General features: G+C 42.8%; 1 protein-coding gene across 1 annotated transcript in view; it reads left to right on the top strand.

Annotated features, from left to right (window-relative positions):
- The window catches only part of SEMA5B (semaphorin 5B), a gene marked incomplete at its 5' end in the record, with an annotated part of 133,026 nt that overhangs the window by 14,404 nt on the left and 93,769 nt on the right, over nucleotides 1–24,853 (top strand). Inside the window, 2 exons of the mRNA XM_080346504.1 lie at nucleotides 54–153; nucleotides 15,237–15,282. Of these exons, the coding sequence (XP_080202630.1) occupies nucleotides 54–153; nucleotides 15,237–15,282 (146 nt within the window). The remainder of the gene's footprint in view (nucleotides 1–53; nucleotides 154–15,236; nucleotides 15,283–24,853) is intronic.

Below are 24,853 nucleotides of genomic sequence, written 5' to 3'. Positions count from 1 at the left end.
TCTCTTCTTCTAGAGCAGCCTTATTGTTTTCTGCTTTCTCATTTTCATTGCAGATCTGAAGCCCTGGGTGTCGAATTTCACCTATCCAGGTGTGCAGGACTTTTCTCAGCTTGCACTGGATGCCAACAGGAACCAGCTCATTGTGGGAGCAAGGTAAAGATATTCTTTTAATTAGTCCAGAGTTGCCACTCAAGCTCTTTCCCTTCAGGTTCTGTCTTCAGAGAAGAGTGTGTTTCTATCTTATGTGGCCTGTCTCTCCCTCAAAAAGAAAGTTATAATTCATGTGGAGGGACTTAAACTCCTAGTATAATTGCAAAGAAGAGAAAATTGCTAGAATTAAAAAAACAAACAAAAAAAAAACAACAAAAAAACCAAACCCACAACAAAAAAACAATCAAAATGAGTGGTTAATGAAGCAGAATGCTGGCATCTCCCTCTGTATTGTGAATGTTACAAGAGTTATAGTAAATTATTCTGCACCATTCCTCTGCCAGGACAGAATTTGACTTTACAGTTTATTTGCTATGGCCAGACTTGCCCTCTGTACCAGGTTCATGTACTCACCTTTGTGTAAGTCATAGTCAGACTTGGGCAACGTAAATGACTGCTTTCTTCTCTCTTCTTTTAGAATTCACTCCACAGCCTGTTTACGTCATCTTGCTGATATAGCCAGATCCTCACCTAATGTGTTTTGGTGCAACTCTGTTGTTCTGGCCCATTGTATATAATTAGAATATATTTTCCTTTATTTTTTAATATTATTTTTATTCAGGATATCATAAGAAAAGGGTGGAAACACACAAGGTAAGCATAGGCAAGCTCTAACAAATTTAGAGCTGCATTTGTAATAGGGAAAAGAGTTCAGTGAAATAATATACATCAGGAGGGGTTGAATCATGAGTCGCAGCAACAACTCTTTTTATTGTATAATAAACAGATAAGACAACCCAAAAAGAAAAGACTAAGCATGCTCTAACAAATCTGTTTAAGTATAACATTTAGAGTCAGATAATGTTGTGGTAGCAGGCTGTGCTATTAATGAAAATGAAGGAAGAGAATGCTTTCTTCCTGGGATATTCAGCGTTTGAGGACAGGGATGTGAGGAGCAGAGCTGGAAGAACTTATGATATGAACAAAAGAAAAGAGCAAGATATGTAGCAGAGATTTTTTTGCTCCAAAGAGGCAACCGAAGTGTGATTTAATATGCATTTTGTGTGTATTTGTGCAGCAAATAATAACACTTAAATTCCTGTAGCTGTTCAAATTGCCAGAGGCCCTCCTGCTTTTCATACCGAAACATTTCACTCTTCAAGCCATGGCTTTACCTGTGCTGGAATCTTCAACCAGCAATTATTAATATTTATTACTTGAGAACGGCATTGCTTTGGGGATGGCTGTGAACAGCGCCTTCTGCCAGGCATTGCACAGACACAGGCACGTCGCTCTGAGGAATTGATGGTTTACATAATTCAGCTGCATGGCAGGTTTCCCCCCACGCAGCCGCTGCCAATGCCAACACGCTTCCCCCTGCTCAAACCCCGGCAACACGTCCTGGAGGGAACCACAAGAGCTTGTACGAGTGTGGTTAGACATGAGGCTACAATATCACTATGAACAGGGGAATGACAGCAAATTTTATTACCTGCTGGAAGTACAGTGTAGTATATTGCCTCATGAGGAAGCAGTGACAAGTATTTACAGAATTTACTTGGAAAAGTCAGTTTTCACGAAGCACTACCCACCTGACTGGGAGACTGAAAGTTTAGTTGGTGCCACACAGCTCTGCTGAGCAATTCTTGGTAGAGTTAATGGAGATCTTTTTGGGTTGGTTGTAGGCTTGGTATGGGGAAAGTGGGGAGTGCTGAGCCCTTTCCCTCTTCCCCATCTCATTTCTACCCTGTGTGGGGTGACAGGGAGAGGTGCATGAATGTGGGGTGTGGATGGGGCCCGCGGTGCTGCTCAGCTCTGGGTGTGCTGAGCTCCCGGGGCTGTGCCAGAGAAATGGGAACGGGAAGTAAAATCTTTTCTGTTCCTTCCTTCCCTGACAAATCCACACCTTGTTCTGGACTATTTTTAGGGGTGATTTTTTGAGTCATTAGTTGCTCGTGCACCATCTGCTTGAATTTGCAAATGAAACAATACCTCAAAGAGATAGGAGCTGTCTCTATCCATCTCTACAGGGTGTAATTTATGAAACCTAAATTTAAATGTTAACCATGTTTAAATGTGCTACTGTAGATCATATTAGTAGTAATGCCAGCTATTCTGGGGTTGTGGAAGGAGTTTGGGATCAGGCTGGAGTTTATAAGTACTCCCGCTTCTCAATTTCCTGGTTAACATCATTCTCTTAGATGATAGCACTATGAATTATTTCAGACTAGTTCTTTCTATCTCTATTTAAAAGCAGTATGACCTCACCACAGCATCTCTTTGGCTTAGTTCATCCTGTGTTTCAAAGCTTCACAGGAAATGCTTCCTAGAAGAAAGGAAGATCCTGGGGCTCATGAGGGCTTTTGGTTTCAGGAATTGGACACAGCGTGACTGAAAATGTAAAAGGTATTGAGGGCATGCCGCGCAGACAGGGAGCTGCAAGAACACGAGCCTCAGATTTTTAAGCTTTATCCTTATCTGAGAGCCCTCCCCAAATGACTGTACTGAGTGCAAACCAGAGGAGTTTGATAACTCTACTGCACCAAACACCTGCCAAGCCAAAATCCCAGAAACAAAAGAATTAGTTTCAAAAGCCCACCATGGTTTCTAAGCAACATATTTACTTGTCATATCATTTGTAAAATCCAAACACTTGCAAGTAAAGGATATGAATAGTTTAGAACATTGTAAATCTCACACTACCCATATTATGAGCCACATTTCATTAAGCATAAAAACACACATTTCAAAAATTCATAACCTTCATTTTGACTCATAGTTTGCGTGTTTTGTTTTTGCTTTAAATGTAATGTTAGTATTTTAATGTACTGTTTTTCTTCTATGAATGAGTGATTGTTTTGAAATATTTGCTGCTTTTTTCAGCTCTTGAGCACATGTGATTACTATTTGAGCTTATTTTAATGGGAGGAAAAACAATTTTCTAGACCTCATTATTACTGAGAAAAAACTTGAAAATATGATCTGAACAGCTCAAAAAAAAAGACACATAAATCCTCCCATGCATTAAAAAAATGATTATTATGGTAACTTGAATCCTGCTTTTTCTGTGCTAGCTATCAGCAGTGCCATTTCTGTCCAATTGTCCTGCTCTTTTGGAAAACACTTTCTTCTTTTCATCAAGAATAAGCCTTGAATTTTTCAGACCTGAGAAACCTTCCAAGTCAAAGCCAATAAAGCAGCTGAAATAGAAACCGATTGCAGCCTTGACTATGTAGAAACCTCCATCCCTCTCTAATAGCATGATCTGGAATACTTATTGTCTTCACTTTCAACCTCTCTCCCATTATTAGATTTCAAATTTAACTCTACTATACAGCATTCCTACCAAGCAGTTTGCTTTTATTAACTGAGGGTCTATTTGCTCTACCTAAACATCTGAAATCAAAGAGTAATGGTGAGGAAATGGGTGGCAGTTTCTCGTAGATTAGTGTCACATAATGAGCTATAGTTTTGAATTATAGACACAAGTTGTACATATGCCGCCACGGCAGAAGAGCCACAGAGGAGATTATTCTGGTACCAGAACAAAGGCTAGGAGAGTGGGACACTGCTCTTTTGTCAGTAATACAGCTGGTGAATGGGCTGGGAAGAACAGCTTGAATGAGCTGCTGTATAACAAATGGTTTAACAAAGGAGATGAGCTGAATTTCCTAACTCGATGGGCAAGCAAAAGACACCTGTGTTAAAAAGTGGTGACTTAAAAGATGCAACTGTTTGAATTGCTGGTATCTGCTTGCTGTAGCTCAAGGTCATGTCTAGATGCTGTCAGAAAGCACAGAGAGCAGCAGCCTGCCTGGCGCAGCAATGTGCCTGCGCTGTGAGAATGGGGATGCTGGAGGTGATGGTGGTGGGGGAAGAGGAAGCCTCCATCCCCTTCCTGCAGGATGTCCCAGCTCCCAACTCTCCAGCGTCCTTCTTTTGCCCCTTTCCTTCCTTCTCTTCCAGCAGAGACGTGCTGGCCTTCTCCCATCCCCACAGCTGTGATTTCAGCCGCATGTTGGAGAAGCAGAGCTCTGCTCTCCCACCGTGCTGCAGGCAGGGTGCCCAGTCCCCAGGGAGAGTGGATTTTGCAGAAGAGATACCATGTGTAGCTGTGACATCCCACCTTCTTGAGGAGACATACTCCTTGAGACTGTCTCATTACTGGCTTGGCAGAGACAGAGGCCAGTAAAGAAATGGTGATATGAAAGACCCTGCTTGAAGTCAAGCCAAAAAGCATGCTTCACAAGATCTTCCTGGCGAGGACAACACAAAAGGTTTAAAGGATGGTGGTTGAGACACCGTGTGACAATCTGGCACGACAGCAAGCTGAAGGGCAACAGCTTGGACAACAGGAGGATGGTACCCAAACAAATGGCTGCACAGAGAGTGGCCGGGAAACCCAACGGGAAACATTTGACTTTTCCCAGAAGGAAACGATGGGGGTGTCAGCTCGGGCGGTGGCCTGCTGGGGCTGCCGATGAGGGGCATGGCCATGAGGGTTGGCCGTTTGCAGCGAGTGGAGGTGTTACTGTAGAAAACCAGCCAGAAAGCATCACGACCAGAAGTCCTTGTAGTTCTGCCTGCCAAGGGGACTATCAGCTCCATCCGGAGGTGGGAAAGGATCATCTCTTGTGGCTGTTGCACAGGGAACTGCAGTTCAGGAGCCCTTGTCATGAATAGTCATTACCAAGAGGAGCCTGGAGGTAGAGGGCAGTGAGCAAAGGCTGCATGAAAGGACTCAAAACTGGCAAGTAAAGTGCACATGATTCTGGGCTGCCAGCCTTCTCTGCAATAAACGTGAAACTACAAAGCTGCTGGTGATTCAAGTCTGGATGCTTTGATGGGAGTGATTTTCAAACTAGATTTAGAGCCGAACTGAATGTACCTGTTAATGCCAAGTAGGTGCGTTCAAGAAAGGAGATATGGTTAGTTTGGGGAGCAGGGAAGGTGCTATATGAACCAACAAAGGTTGTTTTAGGGGGAGCACAGCAGCCTGGGCACACCCCTTCCTGGCTATTACTGCGTCTGGCTGTATAAGCGTTAAACCACCTCTGGATCATGCGGGCTTAGCTGAAGAGTGAATGGAGTGACTGATGTCTCAGAAGAGTTGCGTCAAGTTGCAGCTTGCAGAAATATGGCAAATTGTAAATATACTCTAGGACCCTCAACCAGCAGGTTTGGCACCCTGAGTTTATTGAAAGTCTCCGGTGTATGATAGATTAGTCTGTCAGATACCAGGTTTCACGCAGGTTTCTGGCTGAACATGGGCTCTTTCTTGCCTGCTTGGCAGAAAGCTCCAGAGCACTGCAGTAAAACTCTCAAAACCTGTGCTGCTTGGAAAGTAGCACTGTTACCCTTGGGCACCTTCAATCTGGACTGCCACTGAACTCTGAACAGAATAAGTCTCAGCAGATTATGTTGCCTGGGCAAAAAGCATTTTGCAAAATGGAAAATTCAGTGGCAGAAGTTGGGTCAGAGCTGATCCAGAGATTTAGAGTATCAGTGTTGGGTCCAAACTCTGTCAAGAATACTTTCTGTTGCCAAACGGCCAGGGCCCCTCACCAACATTTATACTCACAGGGCTTCTGTGAGGCAGGAAAGCGCTAGTAATTTAACGCTATAGATGGGAATCTGATGCCCAGAGGGATTAAAAGCAAGCCTGCCCTGTATAAAGGCTGTGGTGTTGAGACATGAGTTTATAGTAGATCCATAGCTACTCCTGCAGTGGGACTATGCTGTCTGAAGGTACCAGTCAAAGTCTGCAGAACCTCAGAGGCCTCTGCTCTTGGCTAATGTGGACAGCCAAAGCTCTTCTATGGATGGACTCACAGAAAACCTGTGGCAGAGGTGGGATTTAGACCCTTTACTATTGTATTTCCACTTGGTAGTTTAATCACTTGCCCTCAGCCTTGCATCTCCAAAGAAGATGTAACTCTTCAAAATGCTCATGAAAGTGTGAGTCCCACACACTTACACTGTGACAGTTTCAGCATGACTGAAAGAGTCATGTTTTATACAGCATGGAGACACTAACATGCAAACAAGTTAACATTGCCCACAAGCACACAGGCATAGCCAAAGGTTAAATAGTCCACAGACTCGTGCTGTTATGAGCCAGGAATGACATGCCATTTGTCCCTGACTACAGGATTTGATTCAGTGCTTTTCTGAGACAAAATGACTGAGCAGAGTTACTGCGGTTTCTGATGGCTCACATTTGTATCGCACTGTCTTACACCAGCTTTACCCCCTACTAACTCGTTTTTGGCTGAGAAATTACCTTGCCGGTTGAGGTATTAATGAGGACGTGAGCAAGCAAAGAGCATGATAATGTTTTTTATTATATCCAGATCATAGGAGGGTAGCTGAAAGCCCTGCTGCAGAAAAACCTAGAAAAACAAATACCACCCTTTCTCACAGTGATTTTTCCTATCAGACGAAACAATGCTCTAGTTAAAGTTACATCCTTGTATTGGAGAGTGGAGGGGGGCAGATAACATGGTGATGTGAGGAAAAAAGGGAGAATCAGTCTCTGAAATTAACAAAAACCTTTGAAGGACCATTAATGTTTTTTAAAGAAGCTGCCTGACCTGCATGGTAAAGCATATGGTGAGGTGAGAAACCTGTAATTAGACATTGCAGCTAGTTAAATCCATAATTGGGAGTGCACAGTTTCTTTACACAGGGAACAAAAGTGCGGGGTTTAATTTTTCTGGTTGAGCCTGGGATAGTTCAGAGGGAGATTTTCCTCTCTGATACTGTGCCAGGTGAGGTCAGCTCAGCCCTTGTATAAAGTGTGGAGGGGTGAAGCCCCACTGGGGTGTCTGGCTCTTACCTATAGAATTTACTTTCCCCTGCTGGTCTGTAGGGAGTCTGAATTTGCCTTACCCCAAATCTGTGCTGTCCCTGACTTATACTCTTGGGGAGGAGGAGAAGAGGTGTGGGCAGGAAAGGGCAGAAGAACTTTAGTAACTGTGGGATTCTGGGAACTTTGGAGCCTGCCTGAGATTTTGTCGAAGTGTAATTTTTTTTCCTTAGTTAAAATTTGTGCATGTGCTTGAGCACAGAATGCAAATTTTAATTAACTCAGAAGAAATAAATCAAATAAAATACTATGCTGCAGCACTGTCAGGTTGCTGGGCCAGACCAGTGCACAGCAGAAGCCACAGCTGTAGCAGCTGTACCCCAGATGTTGTGTGTGGAGAAGAGGGTGAGGCAATGGCAGTCTCTGGTCTGTCATCTTTGTTGGCAGAGAAAACAGTTGGTCCTTCAAATTGCCTGCAAGGCAGCACCATCTACCTCTCTGCAAATGAACTCGGCATGGTGGTCCACCTGCTTTTGGCTGTGGTCAGAGGAATGGGGCTCTCGACTGACTCGGGGTCAGTGCCCGCGCAGCCAGGGCGGTGTGAAAGGTAATCCTGGTGCACTGCAGGCTGATGAGAATCATCCTTGCAAAGCAAATTGCAGGCCTGACTGGAAAAATATCTCGTATTCCAGATAAAACGAAAATTGGTGATACCCTATCAGAAAAGCAGCCACCCATGAGAGGCTCACTTGCTTTAGTGACACACTGAGAATAATTACGTTTGAAGGTTGTGTTTCAGAGAGTGAGGTGTCAGCAAACACAAGGTCAGGATATTTTGGCAAATGCCTTGGAGGCTTGGACCTAATGTGTTTTTACAGCATCACAGGATGGGGCTGCAGAGCAGTTTCCTTTTGCATTACTGAAAATACTCTCTCTTACTCTGGTTCAGTTGGTGATATGTCAGTTTTATAGGGCAGGGCTCACCACAGTGACTTGCATATCACTTTATATCCAGATGTTTAGGTGCTAAGCCTACTGTTCTGTGCCACTGCAGAGGTATAAAAACCACAGCAAAGAGAAGGGATTGGTTGGCAATAACTTAAGTTCAGCAGCCAACTCTCAGTATTTGCATACAAGTCATGTTGAACTCATCCAGAGTTTGAGGAAAGCCTGACAGAACTGAGCATGTTTATCAGCCTAAGTAGGCAGGTGGGGGGCACTGCCAGAGAATAGTTAAACAATAATCAGTGCATCAGAAGAAGAGGAATTTTACAGTTTGGCTCATGAAAGCATAACTAAAAGTGATGGGCAAATAGGAGGTCAAAGGTGCCCATTCGGCTTGGGGCCATATCAAGGTGCTGTAAGTGCTCTGTGACTCTGCCAGCTGGATGAGAGGGGGAGAGAAGAGCTGTCAGTCGCATGTCAACAGACACTTGAGGTGGCATGTGGGATAATATGTGATGGTCTGAGAGATGGACTCACTCTTCCAGGAAAACAGGAACAAACCCACACATGAGTTTTGAAAATTTGGCTCACTTTCCATCTCTGACGTTTTGCAGAAACTTATCTAGTGAAACAGAGGGAGGGAAATGTAACAAAAAAAAAATGGAAATTGGCCTGCAATTATAAATATGTTCAAACAATATTACAAAAAAATGTCCTGTTCCGGTTCTCTGAAGTGTGTACATATGGCTTCCCTCCAGAAAAAAGCCGTTTCAAGGTGTCTCAGTAGCATGGTGAATACTGTCACCCTCAAGGAGGTGGGATCACATTAGAGCGAGTCTGTGCCTCTCCTGCCCTGGGCAGAGAGAAGGGCCAGATACACCAGCTTGCTGCTCTTCTTCCAAGCTGATGGAAGAGGGGACACGGCTGTCTGTCCAAGGTCTAATCCCCATCCTGCTTGTCTCTCCCGTGGCAACAGTCATCCATCTAGATTTCTGAATATTGGGATAGTCCAGGGTGTCACAGCCATGCTGCTGTCCTGCACGCTCTGCAGCTATGAGCATCTGCCTCTTTTGACTCTTCCTAGAGCTGACCCTGAGTGTATAGCATCGAGTCCGAGCAGATCTGTGTCATGTACCCTTTGCCATCAAAGCTGATGACAGCTCTCCTCCATTGACTGGAATATAGAGGATTTGATTTTCATCCTTGTTTCCACTGAGAAATACTGAATGGGCCTCAGTGGCAAACAGAAATGGTAGTTGAGGCCCTGGCTTAATTTCGAAGCTGCTTAATGAGAATGATATGCTGCTTGCATGAGGAGCCTCTTTTAAGAGGATGCTCCTCTGGCTCTGGCTGGATTTATCACTGAGAAATGTTGCTTTGGGGAAAGCAATTGCTCATGCAGCAACTACATCATATTACTGTATGCCATTTAGTATGGTTCTCTGTTGAACACCTATTGATTTTTAAGGAAGAATGATGTCCCAAACAAGTGTTTCTTCAATAGAAACAAAATTACTGGTGAATAAGGATCCAACTTGTAAGAGAGATGCTGGCTCTCCACCTTTTCTCCAGCATGTGCATACCAGGCCCTTCAAATGATTCACTGGAGCAGCATTTGCAAACAGATCGTCACATCACACTCCAGAGTGGACATGTAATTAACTCCTTCTGAGAACAAAGGCCGAAATCACCCTTCAGGAGCTGGGTTGCTTGGGATGGTTGACTAGTTCAGAAATGTGGATAACCATCTGAAAAGTTCAGCCACAGCTAGACCTGCTTAGAGGCACTGTGCGTTAATCTAGCATGAGATTTGGTAGCCAAGAGCCCTGGGGTCGGATCTCGATTCTATCACTGACATGCTGTGTGCTTTGGAGAAGGTCATTTAAACTTTCTCTGGCTCATTTTCTCCATTACAATAAGGGGGGAATGATACCAACCAGTTCCCAGGGAGTCATGAAGCATGACTAAGCTGTGTTTGTCATGTGCTGTGGAAGTAAAAAGTATATCTAAGGCCGCCAGGAGCAGGTAGGAAGAGCTGACAGGAGTTGCTGGCTCCTAGCCTGAGACTCAGCCCCAGCACGTGGCTTCCAGAAGTGCCAGAAGGGAGCATTACGTTTGTTATATGCATAATTCCGTGTCTTGTCTTGCATTGCCCAAAGGACCCTGTTCTGTTAATTATTTTTCTTACTATCTATGCTGTGACAGTTGTGAGTCCCTCTTGCAGACCTGGTTCCTGATTGCAGCAAAAGTGTGGGGAAAGCCTTCTCAGAGCACCACCAGGCTCCCTGAGCCTCCAGTACCTCACCTGGGCTGTGCTGGATGCCTGTTTCAGTGCAATAATCGTCCCCTAAAGGGAAGAGCAATTCTTCACTTGCTTCTCTTCAGCTTTCCCTAAACATGATCAGACATTATTATCAGCCTCTGTTGGCTTTGTTTCTACTTGCAGGGTAATTGTCTGTGTACAAAGAGAGGGGGCTTGAGAGAGCCTGCCCTGTCACGAGGAAGAGGTGAGCTTTGCGTGTCTGATATAAGGCGCAGGAAAGTAGCAATATGGGAGTAGGTGTATATGTCTTATAGGGACACAAAGCAGCTGAGATAAGACAGTGTATTGTCGATATCCGTGAATGTCCCAAGAGGTTCTGTTGGTGGTCGGCGTCAGGGATCTCGTAGCTCCCAATTTGCTGGCAGGGGTTGTGCTGAAGCACAGAGAGGTTATTTGACCTGCTTGGTGTGTGTGAAGGGGGATAGAGGTGTGAAATGTGAACAAACCTTGCTCACCTAAATGGAAGAAATAATCTAAAGCTAGAATAGCCTTTCATTTACATGTGTTCATTCCATCGACTGCAGGGATGTTCCTCCTGATCTACCACAGCAGAAATTGAAAGCGTGCACTCTTTTAATTAGAAGAAAGCACCTTTTAATCAGCCAGCACAGTGCTGACAGATGTAGTGCCTTAAAAGAGGCTCTGAAAAAGAGGCCTGAATGAGTGTCTGAAGCACGTTGCAACCCTCATAATTTCAGTACAACTAAGAGAAAGGGCTGCAGTTTTTATTCAAGCACTCTTGTTACGCGGCTTTCCATTGGAAAGGCTTAATTTGTCTTGTATCTCTGTTGCTCAGTGGCATCATAGACAAAGTGTTTCGCCTTCTCTGTAAACTGTTTCCAGGCCAGGCGATGTGTGATCAAGTGCATGGGCATCATGTTACAAAGTTCATCCAAGGTGTGCTTGGCTATATGAAATAAACACTTAATAAGCAGCTTTGACTTGGGAATGTCATGGTAAGCAGATTTAAATGGATATATTCCTCCACCCTTTCTTGAAACACATCTCAGCTGCTCTCCTGCTGTTCTGGTACGTACGCCTTGTGGTACCAGGCACGGTAAGCACTTAATCGTTTTACAGGGCAGCCAAATACAAATTATGAAGCCAATTAACAAATACTTTCATCTTCAGGATTTATACTGCAGCTTGGCTCTGTCCATACGCAGACTAGCAGAGAGAGAGAGCCCAGTTCAGAAAAGTAATTCAGCATCTACCCAATTTCTATGAGTGTAAAAGGCACTTCAGCACAGGGTTACATGCTGTGCACCAGCTTTGGGGCCAAATTATTCACCTAACCAGGGCATAGACTAATGGACCAGGAGCTCAGCTCTTGGTTGTGCTGCAGATATACCTGTGATGTTGGCTAAATCGCTTACTCTGTGCTTTAAATTTAAATGAGAATGAGGTCTCTTTTTCGATCTTTTGTATATATTTAGATGACAAATTCTTCAAAACCAGGTTGTATAGAGCAGGAAGGTCTTTACAGCAGCTAACTTCACATATCTGAGCTGGGCGATAATGTAACCCTGCAATCAGAGGTGACGGAGAGAAGGTCCACCCTCAGGTTGTTTAAATAGGCATCTACTATGAGTCAGTCTCCAGAGGAACCACCATCAACCCATCCTGTGTCTTAACATGACCAAACCACAGGCTTGGCTGAGACTTCAGGGTATGACTGTTTAACATGGGCATTTTCAGAAACACACTTATGTTCACGTTAGTAGTAATAATAATTAGCAGTTTGAGGCACCTTTTAATGTATATAATACCATTTGCCCCAGAGTACTTAGGAGGAGTGTAGTCGCTTGCTTGGGAGATGGCTGAAATGCAGCCAATTTTGGGATGAAACAAAACTTGTGTTTTAATACTGTGGAGTGATGTTGCATGACCATTTAGGACAGAAAGTGAGTAAGAAGGTTGTCCTATCCCTTCACATTCATGCACCAGCTTTTCAAACAGGAGAAGCAGCTTATTAGAATAGCTGGTTGCACCAGGCAATCACTCTTCTAGCCTAGTCCAGATGGGTTTAATTTAAGAGAGAAAGGAATTAGCCAGCATTCACTTACAGGACAAAATGGGAGGAAAAAAAGGAAAAAAAAAACCAAGAAGGCACCTCATCCATTCATGCAGAGATCTCAGTGTTCTCATATATTTCTTAAAGCTACTATTTCAGCTGCTTTAAATTATAGGCCAGCAAGGTATTAAACAGACATAACTTCAAACACAAGCAGAAGAAAGGACACAAATGGGGCAATTCTAGGTACAATAAACCATGACTGTCATTCGGAGACTTTTCTCATTCTTGGACTGAAATTGCAGTTAAAATGCAATTCATAAAAATGGCACTGTCTTATTCAGCAGCTCCTTCCCCTTGGCTTTTTACTCCTGGTATAGCTTTACAGAAGAAGTCTGGTTAAAAGAGCATGTTATTAATTAAGGATTAGTTGGTTCTAGCTGGGCAGGTCAACCAGAGTCTGGAGGAGTCTCCAATAGCCTGGTCTGCCTACCGGTGTTCATATTGCTGCTGCTGAGATGTGAGAAGGATCAAATAAGCAAAAAGAAACTGCCAGTGGCTGTGCAAACACCAGGTGAGGCAAGCTGATGAAAAATGTAGGCAACCCCCCATTTCTGCAGGAAAGCCACAAGGTCAGACATAAAGAGCTGAGGTTAGTATGAAGGCTTTGGAAGATCATTGTGCTACTCACGTTAGTACTATGTTCCTGTCTGGTTTAGATATCAGACACCTGAGATCTCACCGCTAATGCTTTGTCCAGGTGCTACACTGGGAGGACAGACACTAGCTTTATTTAAATGGACACTATTCCCATCTGCATCTCTTTGGGGTGAGTGCAATGAAAATCATGTCCTTTAGATTTGTCTCTTCCATTAAAGATATTTTGGTTGAATTTGCTCTGCAGCACTATCAGAGAAAAAAACCTAATATTAAAATTTATTAGTCAGTCAAACTGTCCAGCTTTTTACAAGACTAAAACAAGGAGCTGAAATCTGCATTATAAGGTTTCCAAAATCAATGCATTTAAATAGCATGCTTAACAACAAGATAGCAACTTCAAGTCTCTAGCTATGAGATTTTCTCCTTAGGGTGTTGTAAGATCGGAGGCCAGGAACATGCTTAACTTCTCCAGTAGAAAGCTTATTCCACGATATCTCATGTCCTGGAATTGCATTAATATTTTGGTGTGAGTAGCATGTGCTTTTCTAAGGGAGCTATGTCAGATCAGTCACTGGATGAGAATTTACTTCCAGTTTGAAATTCTATCTGTATGTAAGCTTAGTGCCTCTGGTCTGCTGCGTGTACCCGCAGGACGTAATATTTAACTCTTTAGCATTAGCTACAGAGTTAATAACAAACGACTTGGGAAAGTATGCAGCCCTTTGAGACAGAATAGGGTCTCAGACCTTGTGGAAGAACTGCTGGATCTCCAGTGACAGGACCAGGAGAGAAGATGGAGATGTTGTATGTGTGCATACTTCTCTGCATACTTACATGAGATATTTTGTTCAGATATTGCTAATGGCTCTCATTCTTCTCCAGGTAACCACTCTCAGTATAGAACAGGATGGTGCAAATCAGAGCTCCATCAGCTGAAGATTGGAAACAAGAGTGGGAATTCTTGAGTTACCCATCATCCTTATTCCCATTTTTCTTTATTGACAATCAGCAGAAGTTGAGACCTTTCTGATTTATTTATAGAACTGGGACAAAATACACAGGCAACTCTATGATTATGACCTAGGAAATACACTAGAGAGAGATAATAGAAGAAGGAAAAATTGCTCAAGCCTTGTAGTGGTCATTGTGGCTCAATATGAATTTCTCATATGTTGAAGCTTGAATTACTTTCTTTGCTTGGACATAGTGTGCTGCTGACTACATACCCTAAACAAGGCTCTTCAGAAGAGTCCTTGGGACTTTCTCATCAGTATAGGAGCTTTCCAGTGACTTCTCTGGCTTCACTGACCTAAAACTGGAACTTGCATTTCTACTAGGTAGGGGAATGTCTGTATACTGGCACTTCCAGAGCAGATGACGTTATATGATCAAAGCTGCACTTTCTACAATTCAAATAGACACCTCTGAAAACACAGTTCACCTGATATAATATAAATGTGTCTTCTCTGGGAGTTTGTGGTGACAAGGATGTTGGAAAAGGATCACAGCTCTTTAGACCCCCTGACAGATGGGATGCAAAATTCTGAAGTGGCCAAAACCCTCAAGCACACAATCAAGTCCGTATGACTTAATATATCACTTGATTCCTGGTAACTGCTTTGTCTTAGCAAGCAAAAATGTGAGGTAAATCCTGTTAACTAAGCTTCATTAATAGATGTTTATGCAAATAGGTGTTCCTTTCTATTTGTGATAGAATATGAACATGCAAAAGGAGGGTTGCAGGAGCTCAGCTGATGTGTGGTTTCTCATGCTACAGTGACTTCTGTCAGGAATTCCCTTGCTTTGCCTGTGGAGATGCGATGACAGGAGGATTGGGAGTATCTGCATTCACTGTCTTGATTTCCCTGCTGGTTTTCTGTGCAGAGAGGTTCTGCTGAGAAGTATCAGTCCTCTTCTCCTTTTCCACAGAGTCCACAAGGACAGGCTTGGGAGGAACATACTATAGGACTCAGCTCTGCTCCAGCTGGCTTCTGTCCAACCCCAGTTTTCTCAGAATGCAGACAAAAACATAAGTGGAGCCCATACAGAACTTCAACTGAAGCCCTTTGAGGGTTTGCAGGCAGTCTCTGTTTTCCTGGGATTTAATTGTGGTTGTTCCTTGTGAGTTCTGGAATATTTTACCCCAGACCTGCTCAGAACATTATTATGAGGTTCACTAAGACACCAATGAACAAGGGGCATATAACTGTTTTTGCATTCTGTGGAGAGGGGTCCAAGAAAATCTTATTTGCAGAAATGAATGACCAAAGCCTATGACTTGCTTTTCCCTTCTTTGATAGCCTAACAGTTTGTAATTTTTCTGCTTGTTCATGCAGGAACTACCTCTTCAGACTTAGTCTACACAACGTTTCTCTGATTCAGGTATGTTCACTTTTTACTCTGTTTTGTTTGACCTGCTAATGAATGTTCTGTAATATTTGATATACATTTTCAAAAGGCTGTATAGTGTAAATTTGCCCAGAGTGATGGAGCAGAGAGAAGCAAAGTCAGAAGCAGATTCTTATTCCCACTCCAATGATAATTCTGGCGGAAGGGCTTTTCTACACTTGTCCATTTGGATAATGCTCTCTGCTCTTGATTCTTGAGTGTTTGCATGGAAACTGGATCTGCCAAAAACATGGCATGTTAAGGAACAAAGCAGGTAGTGTGGCTGATACAGGCTTAAACACAACAATCAAGAGAAATCCTTGGCTTTCGTTAGAGGAGATGTCAGCAACATGTAGGAGAAGCTTTTACTGTTCTTGTCCATCCTCATTTTTAGCTGTTGTTGGCCTTTGTGAACATGGATTGCTGAGGAGCTGTGTTTTGCTGAATGCATTGCTATAACCCAAGATTGGACTTAAAAGCATTCAAGAGGCAAAAGTGGTTGAAAAAGGTGTGTTACCCGTGGCAGAATGAAGGCAAAGCAGCTGAAGTTTGAAAGAGCTGGCAAATATCCAGCAGTATTAGGACTTTCCTCCCACTGCACTGACTCTGGAATTGAAAGATGCAGCAAGAATTGTTAGTGAAAACCACAACTGCCTATCTCTAAACAAATAAATACCTATTCTCTGGGATATTTACCATCTTCTACAGCTGCTAGAGTACCAAAGATGTATCCAGCATTTTTGAGACGGATTGAAGTGCCTTCCTCCTATACCTGACCACCAAAGAAGCCATTGGAGCAGTATTGCCAGGCATTCTGATATGCACAAGCCTTTTGCTGTTAGTAATAGTTACAAGTATAGCTGGAGAGAAGAAAAGAGGTTTAATGGTTGTAGAGTGCATTGAATCTTCCTTTAAAAGGAAAACAAAGTCCGGAGTTACCAATGACAACAATAAAGAGTTAGTGAAGCCGATACTCCCCTTTGGCAGTAGTTTCCCCTTGCGGAGCCATTCTGGCATAGCTGGAAAGCTTCCAGTAAGCACACGGGAGAGGGAAGTCTCTGCAGTTATGGGAGGTGTCATACCATCTAAATGCCTGTTATCACCCTGCCCGACACAGCCTCTTGTGCTTGTCAGACGAGGGATCCCCTGCCATGAAACCCGATTGTGAATCTCCCTCACACGCTTGTGAAGCCGGGCTTGGCTTGGGCCCTTTTCAGTGCCGCGAGTTTCCTTTCCTACACTGCAAAACATGGGAAGTCTGCTTCTATGGCACTGGAGGATGCTGTGGGATCTCCGGTTAACATAATGAGCTTAGTCTGCTCCTGCTTTCTGGGTGTATCCGGTCACTTTGCCAAAACTTTTTGCATGACAAAGAGAGCATGGAATTATGTTGACACACGTGTTGGGAATGATGGAAACGATTGTTTCCCGACCTAATGGTTGCCTAAGTAGCTGCTTGGCTTGTCGCCATAAAGCACATGATGCAGCTTAGAGGCACCCCCTTCCACCTTCCCCTCTCCATGCATCATTTTAAAGATCAGATCAGAAAGCAAGACAAGAAATGCAAGGAATTTGCAGCTAGTTCTGCAGGGGCTGCAGTTTAAGAAGTAATTGCAATGCTAATTTGGGTTGGTTTGTGTATGCTCTTTGCTTGTAAAATACAGTGTGGATCTTGTCAGGCCTGATCTGGGGATAGTTTTTCATCTTGAAATTGTGGTCTGATTTATTTCTGCTCATGGGACTTACTCTTCAGGTTGCCAGTGGTGCTAAATCTGCTTCAAGGTGCAGGATTGTGTTGACAGATGTCTGCTCCCTTGCAGTTGTACTTCCGTGAGGTGAGGGCAAGAACATGAGGAGCACACTCTGTAGAGACAGCAGGATACCTTGGTTGTGGGGCAAGGCATGGCAGTGTGAGGAATATACCTCTCTGCAGGAGGGTTAGGCCGAGTATAAAGCTGTTTTTCACTGAGTGTTCCTGTGCAATCAGCTATACCCCTAGGCTGCAGTGTCTCTGGGGGGAAAAGACACATTTCAGCCCCACAGCTGTCATGGAGAAGAGAGGCCAAGGTGTTCCTCTGAAGGAGATGACTCCTATTTGTCTTGTCAGCAAGGGTGGCAGCAGCTTCTCGCAGGAGCAATATCCCCACACCATCACTTGCTAGCACAGCAAATTCAGTACTTTAGTCTCTCATTCTGTAATGGGTAGATTTACTAGCTCACTCTACCTAATGCGTGTTTTCCTTGACAGTTATCTGTTCTTTAACTAGAAAATGAATATTTCCTGCCATTGAGCAGGCCATAATGTTTTTTCATCACAGCATTACTTTATTCACTGCTTTCCAATGGGAATACATTCTTCTTTTTCTGGATTATAATCTCCGTTATGAATATTGTGTATCACAAACCCAGTGTTAACCGTGTTGTTACTCTCTGATTTTAGAAACCTTTTCAGCTCCCAGACTTTTTAAAGACTGCACTCTTTCCTTCTACCTCTAGAATGACTCTAGAGGCCTTTCATTTAAAAAAGGAAAATCAACTAGTATGAGCAAGAGAGAACTAGTGAGTGGAGTGGAGCAGAAACTGAAGCAGAACAAGCTCCTTTCCTGCTCTGCAGGACCAAATGTCTCTGAGATTTTTCCCTCCTCTCTCTTTGTCTTGGAAAAGTGTTTCAGAAATTCCATTTGGGACCTGAGAAACCTTTCATCAAATGAGTTACAGTTGCATGAGAAACTTCGGTACTGGTGGTGCTGGTTGTTTTTTTTTTTGTGAGAAACATTTTTGGCTGAATGTCAATATTCAGAAGGAAGTTGAGGCCAAGATATTTTGAGTATCACTTGTGATTTTTTTTCTACCTGGTTTTCTTGCCAAAATTGAGCCACATTGTTCAAGTATTTCTGAAAATCAGCATCTCGAGATGCCCCAGGTGGGGTATGCAAAAACACCTGTTCATTTTGGAAACTTTTGCCTGTAGCATTCAAATTCTTGCTGCAGACAAGAGATATAACTTTAAAGTGGATACTGTTCCCAAAGTCTTTTGGCAGCTTTTTAAAAGAAAATCCCCGAAACATGTTTCACCTCCATCTTTAAATGTCCTCTTGTATGCATTATAAGCTCTAAGAATTAGAGAATTTATAGAACACATTTTAAAAATGACGTGCACTTGGAGCACATGCTTAATTTATGCATGGGTCTGAAACAAGGTTAGCTCCTAATCTGCAGCTTTCACAGTGAGGCCATAGAAAAGTCAGTTTTATACTGGAGTTTGTAATTAACAGAGTAGGTGGAAAGGTCATTTTAAAATCATAAGCCTTTGAAGAAATTTTTAAAAATGCACAATGCTGATTAGGACTTCTTAGCCAGGAATGCTATTCTCTGGTGTGCATTAAAAGCAGGCTGCTTGGCAGGCATTTCAGAAATCCCACTGCAGTACCTACCCCCTGTTCACCCTGATTTTACCTGGAACTCAGAGTTCTCAGGTGAGCTGAATGGGAAATGATTTTTCCAACCTTTTTGAGATGCCAAGATTTCCAGTCTTTTTTGCACTGAGATGAAAGCAAGACTTGTTGATATCTTTGTAAAATCTGAAAGAGAAGGAGGTAGACACATGGTTACTTGGGATGGAAATATTCTGGGTCAAGCTGTTTTCTCAAGCATCAAGTGAAATGATTTGAATGTGTATTTCTCTCATCTCAAGCAATTGACCTGGTTTGTTTGGGCCATCTTTTTTCCTTCTGTTTATGAACAAAAATTTCCCTCGGGATCCAAGGTTCCCTTCTGGACTCTCATCTGATAATTGTAATAGATATTGTTAGAATTTCATAAAATGTTTAGATTTCAATTATTTGTTTTAATGGAAGATCTCTTGTGAAAAAGTTTCTAACCAGCCCTGTGAAGTTTGTATGCTGACCAGTTACGTTACATCAGGTTAATAGTATTTGAAGTACTTGAAGAGTCTGTACGTATTGCCTTTCTTAAAAATAAACTGTATTTTAACAGAATATGAAAGAATAATTGGGTGAACCTATTGCAAAAGTATTTGGAAGACATAAGTTATTTCATGTGTTAAGAAAGACACAAAAATGTTGAGATTAAAATATACTTTAATTAGCAATCTAATATTTTTTGCTGAGGATGAAATAATTGAGGACTAGGTTCAGAAACAGAGTGTATTGCTTCCCAATAGTCATAACCCTGAGTTTGGTAGGGTTGCCTGTGGAGATCCGCACTGTCCAGAACCACCTGGGCTGCCAGAGTCTGCAGCTTCAATTGCAGATCTACAGTTACCCCACTGCAAAACATGAAAATGCTACAAAACTCATGACTCTATTTGATTTTGAAATTTTGCTCCAAATTCATAAATAAGAGCACCTACATTCATGTGGGCACCTTGGAGAATGTTACCAAGTCTCTAGGGCAAAACTTGATGAACTTCTCAGGCCTGCTGGAGTTGTTAGACTTAAACCCAAGCTTAAAGTTAGCAATGTGCTTAGGCAGCATCAGCTCTCTGAGGCTTGAGCAGAAGCTTGTTGAAATGAATTTATTTCTGCTGGTATTGTGGGGCTTTGGTATAGGCATTTTTTCAAACCTGAAATAGGGACAAAACATTTCTGGATGGTCCTATAGCAGATGAACCATGGCTATGTACCCAGTGTATTCCTGGTAAGTACAGTTTTACCTCAGTTTTTCTTCCCTCAATCTAAGAAGCAGAAACATCCGTGGTACAGAGATGGAGCTCTTGAACTGCACAGCTGCTCCTAAGACACACTTTCCTCCCTGCTAGTCCCTGGAGGGATCTTGAACTCTGTAGCACAATCACCAGGAAATCAACAGTACCTATCAACAAAGTATACTTAATAATAAGAAAACTTGCCTATCAGTCCTCAGTATGTTACGTAGCAAGAAATAGAACAGGTTTCATATTTTGCACTTTGAATCAAACTGAGCATTAAATGCATTATTTTCTACTTATTTAGGTCTCAGTAGTGCCACATTTACGTGTGCTGATGAGAAACATGCTCTGCAAGTGTATAAAAGTGTGAGGAGAGGTGGCAGAGTTTAACTTGGTTGTTCTCTGTATAGTTGAATAAAATATGATAAACAAACCCAATGGGGAACAGTGAGTAATATAGTTTATAGCACAAATTGTCACTCAAGTAATCTTATTTGGTGAAAATACTTCACTAGGAAATTTTAAGGATTCAGAATATGTCCACAAAGCCCTGGCACTCATCAGAAAACTTACAGATAATACATGAATCTTGCATCCCCAAGAGATGCTGGGCAGGTACCAGATGGGGCTTGGAGGGTCCAAATTGGTACTGCTGGCTCTGCCTGTGGATGCCTGAGGGAAAGTTGATCTGCCCGTTTTATCTGCCTGCTGTTTGCTGGCCTGTGAAATAGGGATATAACACTCCTTTACAAAGTGCCGTGAGTTTTGTCAGTAAAAAGAAGTATCATATTTCAGATTTACTTGCAGAAACATCCTCGAGCCAGAGCCGTTCCCATTTTACAAAATACCTTTTCAAAAATCATGAGGCAACTGGATATTCATATGCAGTGCAAACACATGGCCCAACTTTGCTGAAAATATTTATTTCTTCAATCTAGTTGGAGTGTCGAGATTATCATCCAATTTAAAATCCAGTTTGGGAAGTAATTTTGGGAAGGAGTGAGAATACTTTGCCAATCTTTATGTACCTCTGACCCGCCTGACAGGAACTCTATTTTGAAACGTTCAGGAATAAGCTTCACTTTCCAGAAGTAATTTTCTTAAAAGCAGTTTATTATTTGTTTCTTGCAGATTCCCAGATAGATCTTTGAATTATTTGGCACCTATTTCTAGATAAAACATTTATTTCTTTATTTTTAGGCCAATGCAGTTCCTTCATTTAAAAACATAATCAAAACCTCTACTAGAGCAGATGCAGTCTTTAATATGTGGCTCGTAGCTGAGTTATGATTGTCACATATTTTATCAGTATGCTACATTTTTTATTAACAGATTAACATATAAATCTATTCATAAATCACCTTCCAAAGCTGCACCTAAAACCTCTCACTCTCAGCCTAGAGGTTTAAAGCTATTCTAGAATAAAGCTTATATTGGCTGAACAAACTTTTGGGCAAAATCAGCATTTTATTCTTATGGTTTCAGGTCCCCAAATAAAATCTGCTCTCCAAATACACCTTTCCTTGAAATGACCGATCAGGAGCTCAGTTGGAGCTTTCAGGTGCATGTCTCCCTTCCCAGGATTTATCAAAGAGAGACATTTGTACCTGGGGTTGGAGATGGGGGAAGAAACCAAGGCATGTCAGTCTGGAGGTGACCATGTCTGAAGGACACACTTCTCCAGCTCCTTGCTGCAGGGACCTGTGCACTTTAACAGGCTCCAGTCTCTGCTGTTGGGAACCAACCTGGTGCTGATGTTACTCATCAGCTGAAATCCAGAGAGCAGAGGAAGCAAATCTCTTCTCACACTCTGTAGCATCAAGTGATTTCTGAACACGACATCCCCCTTGTCTGAGAGAACCCAGCTCAGGAGTCCATTTTTGCCAGCAAAGCTTTTAAGCCCAGGTTTAGCTTTAAATAAATGCCTGGTTTCCTTTGAGAATTGTCCGAGTTAAGAACATGCTGCATGCTCTACCGAGTGAGAATATGTCTCAATATGTGCATTCGTAGATTTGCTGAATTGGCTCAGAGTACATTGCCTGTTGTGATCTGCTTAATTTCCCTCTGAAGTGAGTGTTTAGGTGTGGTATAGGGAGTTCTCACTTTTTTTTTTTCATCTATATTTATATATATACACATGTATGTACCCATAGACAGAAGGATCATGTACATAAGATTGTGTAGCATGTTGGAGCTATACCTGTTTGGATTCATACTCGGCATGAAGCAGGGCAGCCTTCTTGGAGCAAGTGGAGGCCATGGAGCTGATTTACATCTATGGGGGAGCTACCCTGTTATGCTCACATGGTGAAGTGAGGTTTGCATGATGACTGTCAGGTGTGGATTGCCAGCCCATGTTCTTGGGTAATTTGTTAGTTGTCATTCCCTTCTTCCCTGCCTCACCTCACCTGAAAGCCAAAATTACTACAGGGGTTTTGGTCTTTGTCAGCAAACATTATGAGCAGGATTCAGAAACTGAGAATTTAATTAGGTGCTGAAGTCACTTACTGATAACAGTAGCATATTGGGCTCTTTATTTGATAAAACCCTGTCAGGCATTTTATGTGTAGGGAATGAAGACTAATGTTCTTATTCCTTGTAACTTACAGTCAGGACCATTAAACTCCTTTAGAAAGAAGAGGGGAAAAAATGAAAAAAAAAAAATCCCTTGAACTCCTCATTTCTTATCATCAATGTTGCTTCTGTATATTTGAAAAATATATTTAGGTTTGCCTGTTTTTTTCACTTTCTCTCTCTGGACTGCTTCCCACTCCACCAGCGCCAGGAGGCTGTTTGGGATCCGCATGTACCTACACCCTGGCTGTCCCCTGCCCTGACACACACATTCATCCATGGCTGCTGTTAGCAAATCCAGCTCTGCAGATGTTCCCAAGAGGCAAATCAGCCTCTTGTTGTAGGCTGCACCTTAGCTAAACTGACATTTCTATAAACTGAGATTTATATAAAAATATGCTGCGTTTTTGTTATTATTACTTTAGGGATGTGGAGTATTTTAAGAAATGATAGAGGTTTATTCTCTAGCTGCAAATGCTGGTTTACCACAATGCCAAGAAAGCATTTCTTCATTGCTCCTGTCCCAATTAGGGTGCCCCGATGAAGGCTGTAATGATGAATGCATCTAATGATGAAGGTGTCAGTGAAGGCTCTAATGCAGGACGGGTTCAATGCAGCACCTCCGCTAAGCGCAGTCCATATGGCAACAGCAACATACTGAGTTTCACATGCTGAGCGCAGGGTTCATGGACTCAGCTCTTGCTTCATGTTCTCCTGAAGAGGAGGTGACACCTCCCACAGGTTCTCCCCTGGTTCAATAAGCCCAGCTTTGTGGAGGTGTGAACTGCACACTGGGGAGCCAGGGGAGAGGTCCCAGCACCCTGCTGCTGCCGGTGCTGCCTTTGCTACTTCTCGGGGCTGTGTGCTGGGTGAAGTGAGGGTCTCTTCCGACTGAAATTATTATGAGTCTATGATTCTATGATTCTGTGAATAATAAGTGCTTCTCAGGGTTGTTGGGCACTGGAATACGCTGCCCAGGGAAGTGGTTGAATCACCACCCCTGGAGGGGTTTAAAAGATACATAGATGTGGTGCTTAGGGAGACGGTTTAGTGGTGGACTTGGCAGTGCTAGGTAAAGGTTGGGCTTGATGATCTTGAAGGTCTTTTCCAACATAAATGATTCTATGATTCCTACCTGGGACCCAGCACCCTGACCCATCCCTGGTATGGGAGGTGAGCTGCACGTGCTGGGAAGTCAGAAGTGTAGTCCTTGAAAACACAAAGCTCTGCATCTCACAAGATGAACAATGGAGTATCTGGGTCAATTATTGAAAAAAAAAAAAGCAGTAGTGCTTTTTTTGTTTGGTTTTGTTTTTTAGACTGAGAATACAGAGAAATATCTATATTTTATTCTAAAAGCAGAGCTTAAGAGATCTAAATGATTCACGTCCCTTGCATTGGCTCACTGCACAGGATTAAGTTTGACCCTGATAGCATCCAGTCATTTATGATGAGAGCATTAAAAGAAAAATCACCATTTATTGATTTGCACCTCTCTAAAAGGGCCCATGAATGACCTTATATGTTTCCTGACTATTGAGGTCTTAGGAAAAAAAAAAAAGAATTATTTTATAGTAAATACATTTCATGTCAATGCGTGTGTTTTTTCCCTAGATAAATAATCCTACTTTGCTCTGTTAGCAAGAGTTTAGCTGATGTGTGTTTTACAGCTTCTTTTAAACACAAGAGTTCTGAACGGCTAACATGAAGGGATTATCTGAGCCTGGAGCTGCACAGCAGAGTCACTAATGTGCCCTACACAGCTGGGACCAGAGACCCAGACCTGTGGAGCAGAGATGGGAACGGTTTGCTCATTGCTCCCACAGGACATCAGTCCTGTCTCAGCACCGCTTGCCTGATCCCTTGGAGAGCCCCAAAGAGCTTTGGCCTCCTGGGTCTCACCTGACTTCCCCAGGCTGAGGAAGGAAAGCACAATCCATGTGCTAAGAGGATGGATGAGTAAACAGTCACAAACTTGACTGTGTCTATGGTATGTCCAGCTGCCTTGGTTGGATGAAGATGGCAAGTATTCAGGCTCAGAAGCTTTTCTTCAGGGCTCACAAGAGGAGTAGCAAACCTCCAGCTAAACAACATCAGTCAGTCACAGGTGCTATGAGTTACCAGCTAATGGGTAGGCAATAGGAGAGGAAGGTTGGGTTGTCCCACTGGAGGAGGGTGAGGGATGTGGGGTATAAATGAGTTGCTGGGTGCCACCGTAGCTTGAATGGTCAATAGGAACAATGATCTTACAGGTATTCTACTGTCACTGAAATGCTTCTCTCATCTAAAAGTTGCTGCACTGTGGCTATAGCTAGGTCTGTT

This window comes from Nesoenas mayeri (assembly GCF_963082525.1).
Source record: "Nesoenas mayeri genome assembly, chromosome: 6".
Taxonomy (NCBI): Eukaryota; Metazoa; Chordata; class Aves; order Columbiformes; family Columbidae; genus Nesoenas; species Nesoenas mayeri.
Note: the sequence above shows the minus strand (reverse complement) of the source record. Positions and strands in the feature narration are given on the sequence as shown.